Source organism: Trachypithecus francoisi, unplaced genomic scaffold, assembly GCF_009764315.1.
Source record: "Trachypithecus francoisi isolate TF-2019V2 unplaced genomic scaffold, Tfra_2.0 Lachesis_group14, whole genome shotgun sequence".
In the NCBI taxonomy this organism is placed as follows: domain Eukaryota; kingdom Metazoa; phylum Chordata; class Mammalia; order Primates; family Cercopithecidae; genus Trachypithecus; species Trachypithecus francoisi.
In genome coordinates, this window is record NW_022681459.1 from 32,421,529 (window position 1) to 32,438,341 (window position 16,813).

Here is a 16,813-nt window from a genome sequence, read left to right on the forward strand (position 1 = left end):
AGGTGAGGAGACAGCACCAAAAAGGTTGAGGTTAACAACCAGGCCATGGCGAGGCCAAGATCTCTGCACTGCACACATGAAAATCCTTTGTGGGTTCATCTGGGAGGTGGGATGTAAAGACAGGAAGGAGAGATGCAGAGTATTTGGGTTAAGAAAACTTTAAACCTTCCACTATTTGTTCCTTTAGTAAAATCTTCTGAGGTGAGAAAAGAGCTTAGTTCATGACTGACAAATGAACCAGAGCCAAGAAGCAGGGCAGAAGGCAAGTCTTTGTGCCAGGAAGGAAGCAGCAGCAGCATCTTGTGCTCCATTGCCCTTAAATGTGTACACAACCAGCTTATCAGAACACTGAAGATGACAGGCGTAGGGCCAGTTCCACAACCAAATTGAACTCTTCAGGCACTGGTACGATATGGAGCCCATGGAGCCAGTTCTTTGGGTTCTCTAATTGAATACTTTTCACAAGTCTGCTTACTTCTGACCCAAAATCTGTTGAAACCTTCTAGTCTAACATACAGAGCTTAACTTGCACAACCAAGAATTCCTGACGCATGGAAGTAACTGGCCTGCATCAGCGAAGAGGAGCCCTCAGGCCCTGAGGGGACACTTGGGAACATTCCCACACCCACCCCAAATGAAGCACTGCTTTTCCCAGCACCACACCCCGATGCTGCAGTTCATCTTTCCAATGCACTTCAGTACCGCACATGAAGAGGCAGTGCGGGGTAAGAGAAGGAGCCTCAACCTCAAAAGGTGGGATACTTGGGTTCTGGTGCCAACTCTCCCATAAAAAGTTACATGGAAGGCCAGGTGTGGTTAGCTTGCACCTATAATCCCATCACTTCGGGAGACTGAGGTGGGCAGATCACCTGAGGTCAGGAGTTTAAGACCAGTCGGGCCAACATGGTGAAACCCTGTCTCTACTAAAAATACAAAAATTATCTGGGCATGGTGGTGTGCGCCTGTAGTCCCAGCTACTCGGGAGGCTGAGGTGGGAGAATCGCTTGAACCTGGGAGGCAGAGGTTGCAGTGAGCCAAGATTGCACCACTGCACTCCAGCCTGCGTGAAAACAGCAAGTTCCTCCCAAGGGCTCCAAAGAGTTGCTGAGCCTCATCTTCCAGAGTCTCAGCTCCCTCAGGGTAACAAAACACAGCCCAGAGATCTAAGGAATGGGCTCTGAAGTCAGGCTGCCCTGGGCTACTGCTTAGTAACTAAACTGTGTTAACCTGAATTGACTTAGTTAACTCCTTTAAGCCTCATTTTTGATATCTGTAAAATGAGGATGACAATAATACATATGCCATGAGGAACTGTGAAAACTGCCTAGTAATGGTGTACACTCTCTATTACCCATTATGACAGCTGTCAGGAAAGATGCATTCATTAACAACTACTTTCTCCACTTGGAATTCAGATATATTTATTAGTGAACTTCTGATACAAAGGTATACCAGATTGATTGAAATAATATCAAGAGCAAATAAAATAATTTAGTTTGCCAAAGAAGCCAGAACAATTCAAAAACTGACAAAAAAGGTGAAATGCTATGGCATATTACATGTACCTTGAACAGGGATTTCCCCATAGTTTGGTCTCTTATCTGACAGGGCTGTCAGGGGTTTGGATGTTGAGATTGGTCCACTTATGGAATGTCTCTGAAATCATAAGATAAACAATATCAAAGTTAAATCGAGTATTGGGACTCACAAAGTAAATGCTGCAGAGAGTAGGTATTTAGTTATAAATCTGTATTAATTCTTTCCATACTGCTATAGTAAGGTTGTAACACACCTTACAGGCATGGACTGTGATCAATATACTTTTTAAAAAATTAGACTTTTATTATGGGATAATTATAGACTCATACGCAGTTGTTAAGAATATAGAGAGATCCTATGTACCCTTTACTCAGTTTCCCCTAATGGTAATATCTTATAAACCTATAGTAAAATACCACCAGCAAGATTTTGATAGTAGCCAAAATACTGATATAGTCATATCTTATATAGTCATTTATATATTATTGATACAGTAAAGATAAAGAACATTTCCATCACCATAAGGATCCTACCTGGGGCCCTTTTACAGTCACACCCCTCTCCCCGTCCCCAACCCGTATCACTGACCCCTGGCAACCACTGGTATTCTGAATGTGGTTTCATTATTTTGTTGGAAGAGAATCTTTCAAGTATCACAAACCAATTCAGTAAATATAAAAACATGTTCCAAAATGAAATGCAGATGTGCTCCTTTTGTAATTGTACTGGTCATTCAAGTCCTGGTTCAAATAGATCTCAATTCTGTCACCCGCTTGCTAATGCTACTACAACAATTGCCCAGTACAGCCTGTCATCTCAATGCAGCACTACAGCAACGGCTTGTCACTGGCTTCCCCATCTCCAGACTTCTGCATATGCAAGCAGCCAGAAGAATCCACCATGGCCAGGGCCAGTGGCTCATGCCTGCAATCCCAGCCCTTTGGGAGGCCGAGGTGGGCGGTTCACGAGGTCGGGAGTTTAAGATCAGCCTGGCCAACATAGTGGAACCCCATCTCGATTAAAAAATACAAAAAATTAGCTGGGTATGGTGGCGAGTGCCTGTAATCCCAGCTACTCGGGAAGCTGAGGCAGGAGAATTGCTTGAAGCCAGGAGGCAGAGGTTGCAGTAAGCCGAGATCGTGCCACTGCACTACAGCACGGGCAACAGTGTGAGACTCCATCTCAAAAAAAAAAAAAAAAAAAGAATCTACCACAAACACTTAAAACCCCTCAGCAATCTTGGCCACCTCTACATGATGCTCAAACACCACGAACCTACTTATTTACTACCATGCAGACCAGGTTGCTTGTCTATGTTTTTCTTGTGCTTCATTCCCACAGCTTTCCCCCAGTCCTTTTTATCTGGCTAACTTCTAACTACTCATTTCATATTCCCACCAGAAATGTGGACGAGGTCCAGCTTCTCCACATTCTGGCCACACTTCAGCTCATCAACCTTTCAGATTTTGGCCATTAGGAATAATATAGAATAGAATCTCATTGTGGATTTAATTTCCATTTTCCTGATGACTAATGATGTTGATCATCTTTTCATGTGCCATTGGCCATTTGTAATTCTTCTCCTGGAAGGACCTTTTCAAATCTTATACCCACTATTTATTGGGTTGTTTGTCTTCTTACTGAATGTAAATCTTTTTTGTTAGGTAAATGTATTATGAATATATTCTCCCCAGTCTGTAGCTTGCTTTTTAATTTTCTTAATGTCTTTCAGAGAAGTTTTAAGTTTTGATGCCCAATTTATCAACTTGCTTTTATAGTTCATGCTTTTTTACATCTTAATAAATCTTTGCAGTCTTAAAGGTTATGAAGATTTTCTCTCACGTTCTCACGTAAAAATTGTAGTTTTAGCTTTAAAACTAAGTCGATAGGTCATTTCAATTTTTGTGTATTTCATGAGGTACGGGCTGAGGTTATTTCTTTTCTATACAGTTATCTATTCATTTCAGAATGTTTTCTTCAAAAGACTATTCCTTACCAATTGAATTACTTTGGTATCTTTGTAGAAAATCAACTGGCCTACTTCTGAACTCTCTGTTCTACTGATCTAATGTTGAAATCAGGTAGTACAAGTCCTCCAAATTTGACCTCCACCCGTATCCCCTGACCCCAGCATTTTGAATATTCAGGGATCTTGCATTTCCATATGAATTTAATACTACCATGTCAATTTCTACCCAAAGAGCACTGCTCTTTTAATTGGTATTGTGTTGAATCCACAGACCAATTTAAAGGACTACTACAAGATATTAACAATATTGAGTCTTCCAATCTATAAATGACATCGCTTTCCATTTATTCAATTTCTCTCAGCAATATTTTATTGTTTTCATTGCACAGGTTGTGCATACATTTCATTATATTTATTGTTAAGTATTTCAATTTCCAATTATTCATGCTAATGTAGAGAAAAACAAATAACTTTTGTATAGGACTTCGTGTAAACCTTGACACTGCTTAACTCAAAAAGCTTCTGTGTGGACTCCTTAGGATTTTCTACATAAATGATCATGTTATCTGCAAACAATGACAGTTTTACTTTACCCTTTCCAAACATGTATGCTTTTTTTTCTTTTCTTTTTTTTGTTTTTTTTTGGTCTTATGCAATTGCACAGGGCAAGAGCTCCAGCAAAATGCTGAACAAAAGTGGTGAGAATGGGTATCCTTACCTTGTTCCTGGTCCTAGTGGGAAAGCATTCGGTCTCCAGATTAAGTATGATGTTAGCTGTGGAGTTCCCACAGGTCTCCTATTTCTAGTTTGCTAAAGAGTTTTACTATGAACAGATGTAAAATTTTGTCAAATAGTTTTCTAAAGATGTTGAGATTAATGATTTTTTAAATTTTTTTTTTTTCTCTTTTATTGTGTTGAGGCAAATTTTAACCTTGCACCCCTGGGATACATCACACTTGGTAATGATTAATTATCATTTTTATATATTCCTGGATTCAGTTTTGTTAATGTGTGCTTTTATATTGCCTCTATAACCATCTATAATCACGAGGAATATTGGCTGGCAGTTTTCTTTTTTTGCAATGTCTTTGTCTAGTTTTGCTATCAGGTAATGCTAGCTTCCTAAAATGAACTGGAAAGTCCTTTTACTCTTCTGTTTTCTGAAAGACTATATACAACTGGAATTATTTCTCCCACAAAGGATTGATTCAATTCACTAGTAAAACCACCTGGGCCTGGAATTTTCTATGTGGGAAGACTTTTTATTTTAAACTTTTATTCTGAAATAATTATGGACTCCCAGGAAGTTGTAAAGATAGTACAGCAAAGTCCCATATACTTCTAATTCACTGTCTCCCAACTGTCTGTGGATAATGAATTCCCTCAGCTTTTGTTTGTCTAAAAAATTTTAATTTTATCTTTTTGTTAATATATAGAATTCTAAGTTGACAGGGTTTTTCTTTTGGCATTTGAAGATGCCATTTTGGGCTGGGCACAGTGGCTCACTTTGGGAGGCTGAGGCAGGTCAATCGCCGGAGTCCAGGAGTTTGAGACCAGCCTCGGCAACATGGAGAAATCCCATGTTTGTACTAAAAATACAAAAATTAGCCACGTGCCCTGGCACGCACCTGTAGTCCCAGTTACTCAGGAGGCTGAGGCAGGAGACTCACTTGAACCCAGGAGGCAGAAGTTGCAGTGAGCCAAGGTCACGCCACTGCATTCCAGCCTGGGCGACAGAACTTCTATCTCAAAAACAAAAACAAACAAATTAAAAAAACCCCAACCATTTTGTTGTCTTCTGACTTGCACAGTTTCTAACTAGAAGTCTGTGATTATTCTTACCTGCCTGTCCTTAAGAAATTCTTATCACTGTTTTTCAGCAATGCCTTACTGGACATGGGGATGAGGGTGTTTGTATATTTATATATGCTTATCTTGCTTTAGCTTCCTAATTTTCTTGGATCTATGAGTATATAATTTCCAACAAATTTGGATGGATTTTGGCTATTATTTCTTCAAAAAATTTTTTTTATTTTTATTTTTTAAGATGGAGTCTCCCTCTGTCGCCCAGGCTGGAGTGCAGTGGTGTGATCTCGGCTCACTGCAACCTCTGCCTCCCAGGTTAAAGTGATTCTCCTGCCTCAGCCTCCTGAGTAGCTGGGATTACAGGCACACACCACCATGCCTGGCTGATTTTTTGTATTTTTAGTAGAGACAGGGTTTCACCATGTTGCCCAGGCTGGTTTCGAACTCCTGAGCTCGGGTGATCTGCCCACATAGGCCTCCCAAAATGCTGGAATTACAGAAGTGAGAGCCACTGCGCCTGGCCTATTTCTGCAAATGTTTTTTCAGACACACTTCCCACTCTGCCCCCCAACTTGCCTTTTTTTCTTGGGCTCCAATTTCAGGTATGTAGGACCACTTAATTTAATCCCACAAGTCAGGGGCTCTGTTCATTTTTTTCCCCAGCCTTTTTTCCTCTCTGTTACTCATTATGGAAGATTCTACTGCTATGTCCTCAAATATACTGATATTTTCCTCTATTCATTTTGTTTGTTTGTTTTTGAGACGGAGTCCTGCTCTGTCACCCAGGCTGGAGTGCAATGGCACAATCTCAGCTCACTGCATCCTCCGCCTCCTGGGTTCAAGCGATTCTCCTGCCTCAGCCTCCTGAGTAGCTGGGATTACAGGCACACACCGCCGTGCCTGTCTAATTTTTTTTGTAGTTTTAGTAGAGACGGGGTTTCGCCATGTTGGCCAGGCTGGTCTTGAACTCCTGACCTCAGGTGATCCGCCTGCCTCGGCCTCCCAAAATGCTGGGATTACAGATGTGAGCCACCACACCTGGCCTTCTTCTATTCTTTTTCATATCTTTCAATTCTCTCTTCATCTGTGCATGCTTCCCTTCACATACTCAAGCACAGAGATCATATTTACATTGCTGCATGCTAATCCTATCATTTCTATCCGTTCTAAGTCTGCATCTATTGACTGATTTTTCCCCTGGTTACAGGTGACATTTTCCTGCTTCTTCATTGTCTAGTAATTTTTTATTGCATGCCAGATTATGTATTTTACACTATGGAGCCTTATATTTTGCTGTGTTCCTTTAAAAATTATTACTTTGGCAAATAAGTATGCTACTGTATTAGTTATCTATGCTGCATGACAAATTACTCCAAATCTTTAGTGGCTTAAAACAATCCATTTATGATCTCATAGTTTCTGTGGGTCAGAAAGCTTAGCGGAGTGTCTCTGGCTCAAGGTCTAGCACGAGGAGGCAATCAAGTTGTCAGCAGGGCTGCAGTTATCTCGAGGATCGACTGGAGGAAGATCTGCCTCCAAGCTCATCTACATGGCTGCTGGCAAGCTTCAGGAGATCTGTTTCCATACTTCCTAATGTGGGCCCCTCCACAGGGCTGGCTCACAACATGGGAACTGGGTTTCCCCAGAGTAACTGGCTCTAAGTGATAGCAAGAGGAGCATTCAAGGCAGAAGCAAAGCTTTTTATAACTATATTTTAGAAGTGATAACCTTATCCTACCACTTCTTTTGCTTTGCCATATTCACTGGAAGCAAATCACAAGCTGCAGCCAACACTCAACAAGAGTAAATTGCACAAGGAACAACTACCACTAATTGGGGATCACTGGGGAACATTTTAGAGGCTGCCTACTACAGCTACTTAGGGACCTCCTTGGTCCTTCTGCATCTTATTTTTAAAGATCTTTTAGGGCAGATCTAGAATAGTATTTACTCTGAGGCTATTTAGTTCTATGATACTTTCAGATGTGGTCCTTTAGGAGTCTATACTGAATGCCATCTATTCAAAGAGGTGTCTCCACAGCGGCTGGTGGGAACTCAAATGATTTCCTGCCCTAGGGAAACTACCAGAAGTGTTTGCCTGATAGCTCCCTGTTCCTGGAAATTGTTTCTGGAAAATTATTCTTGCCCAGCCTTGTGGGGTTTCACCCAATGCAGGTACAGACTGGTATGCAGACAAAGACTCAAAGGGATGCCTATGCAGGTTTCTATACTCCTTTCTCCATGCAGCTCCCTCCTCCAAGTATCTGCCCTGCAAATGCGAGCAGTCTCATTCTCCTCGAATGCTGATTTGTGTCTACTCAGATCCAATTGTTTTTCTCTTCCCTGCTCCATGTAGGTTCATATTCCCTGCACCACCATCTGGAATTGCCTCCAGGAAAATACTGTGAGCCGCAGTAGGACTTACCTCATTTTAAAATTTTTGTTCAGGGATCACAGTTATGTACAATGTCTGAAAATAATTGCTTCCTATATTTTGTCCATCTATTAATAGTTGTTCGTGATGGCAGAATAATCCAGCCTATTACTCTCACATAGGTAGGAGTAGAATTCCTACCTAGGGCGTTTTGAAAAACTAACAATCCCAATCTTGGGCCCCAGTCCCCAGAGATTCTGGTTTACCAGGATGAGGTCTGGCAATTTTATGTGCTTAAAAACTCTCCGCATGATTTTTATATACAATTAGGTTTGAGAAGCACTGTACTAACTAATCATGTACTAAAAAGCTACTGAATGTAGCTCCTAAGTATTAGTTTTTTGCAACTTATAGAAATATTTTTCACCTCCTAACTTTACAAAGATTTACAAAGTGACACTTTGTACATTAAACATCAACTGATAAACACCACTTAAAGAAAGTTCATCTTATTTGAGGTTTATTACATTTGGCAACTTTATTTTGCTTTTATCTGTATTTCAGAATTTTAGATGAAGTTTGATTAGTAGGAAGCACATAAAAAAGCATTAAATCAGCTGGGCACAGTGGCTCACGCCTGTAATCCCAGCACTTTGGAAGGCTGAGGTGGGCATATTGCTTGAGGTCAGGAATTTGAGACCAGTTGGCCAACATGGTTAAAATCCTGTTCTACTGAAAATACAAAAATTAGCTGGGTGTGGTGGTGCACACCTGTAATCCCGGCTACTTGGAGGCTGAGGCACGAGAATCACTTGAACCCAGGAGGTGGAGGTTGCAGTGAGCCGAAATTATGCCACTTCACTCCAGTTTGGGCAACCGAGTGAGACTCCGTCTCAAAAAAAAAAAAAAAGTCATTAAATTGGTGGAATACGGTATTCCCTTCCCTTCTTTTTAAATTATGACATAATGCCAGGCATGGTGGCTCATGCCTGTAATCCCAGCACTTTGGGAGGACCAGGCAGGTGGATTGCCTGAGCTCAGGAGCTCAAGACCAGCCTGGGCAACATGGCAGAACCCTGTCTTTACCAAAAACACAGAAAACAGCCAGGTATGGGTGGTACACGCCTGTAGTACCAGCTACTTGGGAGGCTGAGGTGGGAGGACTGGTTGGGCCTGAGAGGCAGAGGTTGTGCAGTGAGCCAAGATCGTGCCACTACATTCCAACCTGGGTGACAGAGTGAGACCCCATCTCGGGGAAAAAAAAAAAAAAAAAGACACAACATCTTGTATATACATGCAAATGCAAAGCCACTAACTCACAACAATATAAATGCAAAAGGAGCACGCTAGTAAACACAGTACAAATGTCTCAACTGGAAATGAAAATGCTCCCCAGCACCATTATTTTAGGGAAGCGGTGCAGCCGGGGCTACACTGTATCACAGGATAATGGGGGTTAGGCCATGTTTCCTTTGGCTACTCTCACCTATGCGGAAATACTCCGCCTCAGCTATACTGTCCAAAAGCGGCTGAATAAAATGCACAATGAGGGGCCTCTTGAGCGCTACCGAAAAGCCCTCTGCCCCGCTTCTCATCTGTATTCCCCAATGGCACAGAGGAGCAACTTTTGAAACTTGTTTCTAATGTATCAATAATGAACTGTGCTGGACCTGTTACAAAACAGCCCTCATGAATCTCGCTTCTCTGAATTCATGCCTTGTGCACCCCTTCCACTCTGAATCGCAGCTGCCCTGTGACTTGCTTGGATTAAAATAGCAGGACAGAAGTGTCACTGTCCAAGTTCCAAGCTTAGGTCTTCAGAGGCTTTGCTAACTTCCATTTTCAGTCTCCTGGAGCTGGAGATACCATGTTGTGAAGGAGCCTGAGAAGACAAATCACATGGAGAAAGCGGCCGGCCCAGGAATCCTGCTGAGCCCAGGCCCCATCCCATCCTCTCTGTGAATTCAACTGCAGGAATGAGCCCAGGAAAGCCAGCAAAGAATTGCCTAGTCAACTCAGAGAAATGTAAAAACTAATAAAATTGTTCTTTCAAGCCACTAAGTTCTGAAGTGATTTGCTATGCAGTAAGGCTGAGACATGGCAACCACACACTCTACTCACAGACACCTCTGTGTCTTAGTGTAGTGACTAAAGCCACTGAATCCAGACAGCCTAGCTCTGAACCCCAGCTCTACCACTTAATTGCTGAACCTCAGCAAGTTACTTAACCTTTCTGGGCCTCAGTTACCACATGTGAAAAATACAGATAAGAACAGCACCTAATACCCAAGAGTTGTAAGGATTAAATGAGCTAACATTATAAAGCATTCAGAACAGTGTAGAACACATAGCAAGTGTTCAACTGTTGTTAGCTATCATTATTAGAGTCTATCAGAATAACACAATTTACACTTACATAATTTATCTGAATTAAAGATATTTACAGTATTTTAGGAAACAAATTCTAGATACATCCCTGCTGAGGTAGTCATTTACCCAACGAATATAGGTGTAAATGAGTGTGAAGAAAAGGCCTCAACTTTCAGATTCTGAGGCCATAAGAGCCTCCTGTGGTTCCAGGCACTCACCTGCATAGGGGACACAGCTGCTGCAGGAGGGGTTTTCATAGGACTTGGGCTCAGGGGCGTTCGAGGAATTGCAGCTGCAGCGGGGTTTGGTACTACAAAAACAACAAACAAAAAGGGAAATAATGTCACTGTACAGTGGAAGCTTAACTAGTCTCCACTTAAGGACTCGCCTGATTACCAAACGCTCTCAAACCCCCCTGGACACTGTCTTGGCTGATGTCTAGCCTCTGCTGAACACTTGTAGCTGTGTCTTAGCACACAGGTGCTTTTCCTCCCATCAGGTGAATTATTTGCATCCGTAGAGTAGTCATGCTTATTTCTAACCCATGTTATGGTAGTCATTTCGTTTTTGTTATTTAATTATAAATAACATTTTGTTATAAGCTAAAATGCTCCATAAAGCAATGAAATTCAAGTATTAAAACCCAAGAGGAGTATTTACATAACTATATCAGGTAAGAAGCCTGACAGGTAAAGGATGTTCAATAGTTGCATATTAAACAAAAGAATGAAGAACTCCTGCTTGTCTTTCCTCAAATCCTCCTGCAGAGTCCATCACGTCACATATATTTTCTGATTTGTATTTAACGCATGTATGTGGAATCACTTGTTGGCATATCAGTCTCTCTCTCTCTAGAATAAACTGCTGAAAAGTAGTTTATGTTTTTAGAATTTATTAATTTCTAGACAGTTGAGCATAGCACAGATTCTGGTAAAGGCTGCAAAAATGATTCATTTCATGCTGAATTAAACTAAAAATGGGATACAGAATGAACTCAGGCCTATCACACAGTGTGGCAAGATAAAGCAGATCACTGTAGACTTTTTTAATGAGGCCAATATAAACACAAATCTATTTACTTATATTTAGAATTGGTATCTTTAGATGTATTCTTTACTGAGATAAAATTCACAAGACATAATGTTAACCATTTAAAAATGTACAGTTCGGTGGCATTTAGTACATTCACAATATTATGCAACCATCACCTCTACCTAGTTCCAAAACATTTTCATCATTCCAAAAAAAAACCTAGTATCCCAACAGTCACTTCCTACCCACTGTCCCGCCAGCCTCTGGCAATCTGCTTTCTGTCTATGGATTGAAGTAGTGTGAATATTTAACATAAATGGAATCTTACAATATGTGACCTGTTGTATCTGGCTTCCTTCAATTAACATAATGTTGTCAAGATTCATCCATGTTAAAGTATGTGTTACTACTTCATTCCTTCTTGTGGCTGAACAGTATTCCATTGTACGAATATACCACATTTTGTTTATCCATTCATTGAATGCATGGATACTTGGGTTGCTTCCATCCATTAGCTATTGTGAGCAGAACTGCTATGAACATTGATGTACAAGCACAGATGTTTCTCAATTTATGATGGAGTTATGTCCTGATAAAACCATCATAAGCAAGTCAAAAATGCATTTGATACACCTAACCTCCCAAACATCTCAGCTTAACCTAGCCTACCTTAAACAAGATCAGAACATTTACATTAGCCTACAGTTAGGTAAAATCATCTAACATGAAGCCTATTTTATACTAAATAGGCTGTGTTGAATATCTCATGTAATTTACTGAAAGCTGTACTGAATGTGTATTACTGGCACTATTGTAAAGTCAAAAAATCAAAAGTTAAAGCATCGTTAAGTCAGGGACTGTATTTGTCTGATTATCTATTTTCAGTTCTTTTGAATGTATAATTAGGAGTGGAATTGCTAGGTCATTTACATATATTTTATTATAAAATAACATATAAGGCTTTTAAAAAACTTTACTATGAAGCAGTTTTGTGCATTAAAGCACGCTTTATTAACATTTTGAATAGGTGTATAATTTTAATTTAATGTAGACATTCCACTATCATTTTGATTTTCAAAACATATATATATTTTATTCTTCAGAGACAAAGTCTTGCTCTGTTGTCCAGGCTAGAGTACAGTGGCTATTTGCAGGTGCAGTGATAGCATGCTACTGCCTCGGCCTCCTAAGTAGTTGGAACTACAGGCACTTGTCAGCTCAAAGCATATATATTTTAAAGTTCTCCTTTCATCTTACCCCATCATATTACCCAGAGGTGGCCACTAACATCAGTTCTGAGTACATCTTTCTTACACTTTAAATGCAAATACACTTAGCTATCTACGTACCTTAAAAAAACAAGACCACCCACATTATATACATACATACGCACACACACACAGGTATATATAGATATATACATATATCTATATATATGTACTGGCCTGCAACTTACTATAAAGGACTGCAGTGCACAAAGCGACTGCTCAGGTGGCACATTTGAATAAAGGATCACAGACATGTTTCAACATCAGTACTTTGAGATCTATGTCATCCTTATTGAAATATGCATAGTATTTTTCTGTATTAATTGGTCATAATTGTCTTAATTCTTTTAATAGGCATTTAAGTGATTTCTACATGTTCCATTTTTTCAAACAATGGTATACATACTGTGTATGTATACATATACAGAGTTTTTTATACATAATACTATCTTTATACATAATACTTGTGCCAGTACTAAGTATAACAACTTCAGAGTCTATGAATATGGCATTTTAAACTGGAAGGTATTGCCTAACAGTCCTCCAGAATGTCTATACCAACAGTGTGTAGGACTATATATGTGACTTTTGCTGTGTTTTTAAGTCAATGAGAACTCATTTGTGTATAATCACAGAATACAGATTCTAGTAGCCTGTTAATAAAGTTTAAAGAATTTCTAGACAAAAATTTGAGCTTTAGGACATATTACAATTAATTGTTCGAAAACACCACATCCCTTTTCCTTTCCCAGGGCTGAGGAAGTTAGATGAAAAAAAGTCAGTAATTTGAAAGTGGGGAGAGTAAGCCTTCTAGAGCTTGTATGAAAGAAAGCCCGGCTTGATTCAGAACCTGAAATGCCGTATAGGACTATAGTGAGTGGGGGAAGAGTGGTTCAACCGAGGCAAAGACTAGGCAGGGGTCAGACCATGGAGGCATTTGGGTATCTGAATTTTGTTTCAACTCTAATAAGCAACTAAAGGATTTTAAACAAGAAAAGATCTTTCTATCATGGGATGAAAAAGGGAGATTTAATTTGGAGGTTACTGAAATTAGTGATTGATGGTGGCTTGAACTAAAGCTTGTGCCGCTAGAGATGGAGAGAAGACAGAGCAAAGACATCCATGATGTAGGCTGTATCAACAGGATTTGCTAGTAATAGACTAGATGTAGCAGTAAGAAAGAACAAGAATTTAAGGAAGATCCCCAGACTTTTGGCTTAAGTAACTGGGTGGAGTGATGCTGCCGTTTATGCACCCAGAGAAGGCTGAAGACAGCAGACAAGAGTTTGCTTTTTGGACGTTAGATGTCCAGGAGACACCTGAGGGTTCATGTCAAGTAGGCATCCGGATAGATATGACTGAGGAGTTCAGAGGAAGGGAAGAGCTAAAGTTATACATCTGGAAGTTCTTAGGCATAGAGAACATACTTAAAGTAACAGTAATGTGTGTGATCCACCGAGGGTGAGAAGACAAATCTCTGCATGGGATTAAGGCTTCTGTCTGAGACTAACACCTCTGAAGCTGAAGAGATCTCAAACCTATTAAATATCACCTTCTGTTAAGTCTAGTGCATTAATACTATATGAAAGTTAATGGGACTAAGACAGTAAAGAATATCAAATTAAACCACAGAATATAAGGTAAGTAAACACAACCACATGCAGTTGGCACAATGCAGGAGAAATTAATTACCTTGAGACGCACTGTCAAAGGACTTGATGAGGGTTTTTACTGTAGGAGTTGGCTCTGAGGAAGTCGAGGACCTTCTACTCAGTCCCATTCCCTGCCTTAAGGCTGCCAAATCTCTCTCAACGGCATTCATGTAGTTGTATACTCGGCCTCGCTCCTCCTCCTGCCTGAAAATAATATTGAAATCAGAGCATTTTTACACAGGTACTAGAACATATACATTTTCCCCTCCCAGCTGAAAAGCATTAAAAACTATCAGTTTAAAAAAATTGTATCAGTTGAGCTTAGTAGATTACCTGGTCCAATGTTCTCATTTGCTTGGTAAATACCAGGAAATGATACTGAAATTTTTATATCAGGTTATCCTAAGTAAGTTAAACAACCATCAAATTCCATTTTCATCTAAGTGTAAGGTAAGGACATCAGTAATCAATTAGCAGTAAAATAGGAGGTAGACTGGCTCAGAGCTGAGACTCTCCAGGTCCTGTGCTGCCGAGAAGGCCCTTCTTAGGAGTCCGGAGGTTCACCAGTACATGATACTGTATAATATTAATTTATAGTGGTATAATATTAATTTATACTGGTTCTAGCTAATATGTCATGCTTAGATATGGAAATACAAAGAAATGAAACCAAAGCCCACACTCTTTAAAAAAATAAAAATAAGAACAAGGCAAGTGGTGTAGTCTTCAAATAGAATTCTACAAAGGAAAAAAAAAAAAAAAGGCCTAGACCCATATTAGTAACATGAGTCCCCTAAATGCTCAGGGTGATGCATCCTGAGTCATCTGAAAAAATCAATTCCATTTCATTTCTGGCCCATTCTGAATTCACTACACCGACTAACACAGAATTCTTTCATCTGGAATGAGATTACAATTGCAGAGCTTGTACATGTCATATAACTATCAAATATGTGAATAAAAATTAAGCCAGTCCTTAGGAAAAATTCGCTTTGGTGGCCATTTGGCCTTCTGACAGTATTCTGCCTCAAGATGTACCACAAGATCGTAAGGTCATTTAGCTGTCGTGATTAGAACTTTCTTTTTTTTTGAGATGGAGTCTCGCTCTTGTCGCCCAGGCTGGAGTGCAATGACGTGATCTCAGATCACCACAACCTCCGCCTCCTGGGTTCAAGTGATTCTCCTGCCTCAGCCTCCCAAGTAGCTGGGATTACAGGTATGAGCCACCACGCCGGGCTGATTTTGTATTTTTAGTAGAGACAGGGTTTCTCCATGTTGGTCAGGCTGGTCTCAAACTCCCGACCTCAGGTGATCTGCTCACCTAGGCTTCCCAAAGTGCTGGGACTACAGGTGTGAGCCACTGCACCCGGCTGATTAGAACTTTTAATAAAGAATCTATAACAGTGATTATCAAACTTTTTGGTCTTACAGCCCCTTTCTACTCCTAAAAATGAGTAAGGACCCCAAAAACCTTTTGTTTATAAGAGCTGTCTTCCATTACATTAAAACTAAGAATATATAAACATATTTAATTCATCTAAAACTAAAATAAATACAGGGCTTATTAATATATTTTTATGAAAAATAACTATGCTTTCCAAAACAAAACAAAAAAAAATTAGTAAGAAGAGTAACAGTGCTTTGCTTTTTTTTTTTTTTTTTTTTTGAGACGGAGTCTCGCTCTGTCGCCCAGGCTGGAGTGCTGTGGCCGGATCTCAGCTCACTGCAAGCTCCGCCTCCCGGGTTCACGCCATTCTCCTGCCTCAGCCTCCCGAGTAGCTGGGACTACAGGCGCCCGCCACCTCGCCCGGCTAATTTTTTATATTTTTTAGTAGAGACGGGGTTTCACCGTGTTAGCCAGGATGGTCTCGATCTCCTGACCTCGTGATCCGCCCGTCTCGGCCTCCCAAAGTGCTGGGATTACAGGCTTGAGCCACCGCGCCCGGCCAGTGCTTTGCATTTTTAAATCATCTCTTTAATGTCTGGCTTAAGAGAACACAGCTAAACTCTCACTTCTTCTGTATTGAACCTATTTTAATATGAAAAAAAGCAAGTCTTACATAGATAAGGTAGGTGGAAAAGGGAAGATTTTCATAGCCCTTTTAGATAACTGTAGCTGTTCTTATTTGATAACTGCACTAAAATGCAACAAGTAGTAACTTAAAAGTTAGCTCCAATGTGGAATCTGAAACCATATAAATGAACTTTTCCTATTCTGTCCACTAAAATCCACTCATCAATCTTGTTTAACATCATAGACTGGCTGTAAGGAAAATACTGTTTTACTTACAGATTTTCTAAATGCTGTCATTACACATTTTTTTTAAGTCATAATGATCTCACCAGAAGACACTTTATGGGAAGCTGTCAAACTCACCAATGGTAAATAACAAGTTTTCCCAAATCCTAACATTCACTTGAAAGCCCACATTTTATCACTGGCAATGAATACTGTCTGTTGTTTTCCTTTCAGTGATAGGCTGTCTTAACTGTTTTCACAAAATATCCATCAAATAATACCAAAGTCTGAATCATCCACAGTTTGTCTGTCATTCTCAAGTAAAAAAATGGCATTCAAGGAAAAAAGAAAGCAGCTCAAACTAATCACAGCATTTTCCTCAATGTGACCTCACTCTTCAGTATAGTCTTGAGTATACAGCAGATTAAGCAGAAGTGCTTTTTCTGTACTTCCCATTTTGTCACACAGAACGCTAAAGAGTGTACTCAAGGACCGGGATGTAGTAAAATTCATACTTTACGGTTTTACCAAGGACATCTTTAAGTGAAACCTGCATTTAAAAAA

The 16,813-nt window shown here is 40.0% G+C and overlaps 1 protein-coding gene across 7 annotated transcripts in view; it reads right to left on the reverse strand.

The window, feature by feature from the left end:
- The window catches only part of SPECC1L (sperm antigen with calponin homology and coiled-coil domains 1 like), a 150,883-nt gene that overhangs the window by 67,949 nt on the left and 66,121 nt on the right, over positions 1 to 16,813 (reverse strand). For all 7 annotated transcript variants that reach the window (XM_033232726.1, XM_033232722.1, XM_033232721.1 and 4 more), the window contains 3 exons: positions 14,051 to 14,214; positions 10,277 to 10,368; positions 1,566 to 1,656 (listed from right to left, as the gene is read on the reverse strand). In XM_033232726.1, coding sequence (XP_033088617.1) covers positions 1,566 to 1,656; positions 10,277 to 10,368; positions 14,051 to 14,214 — 347 coding nt within the window. The remainder of the gene's footprint in view (positions 1 to 1,565; positions 1,657 to 10,276; positions 10,369 to 14,050; positions 14,215 to 16,813) is intronic.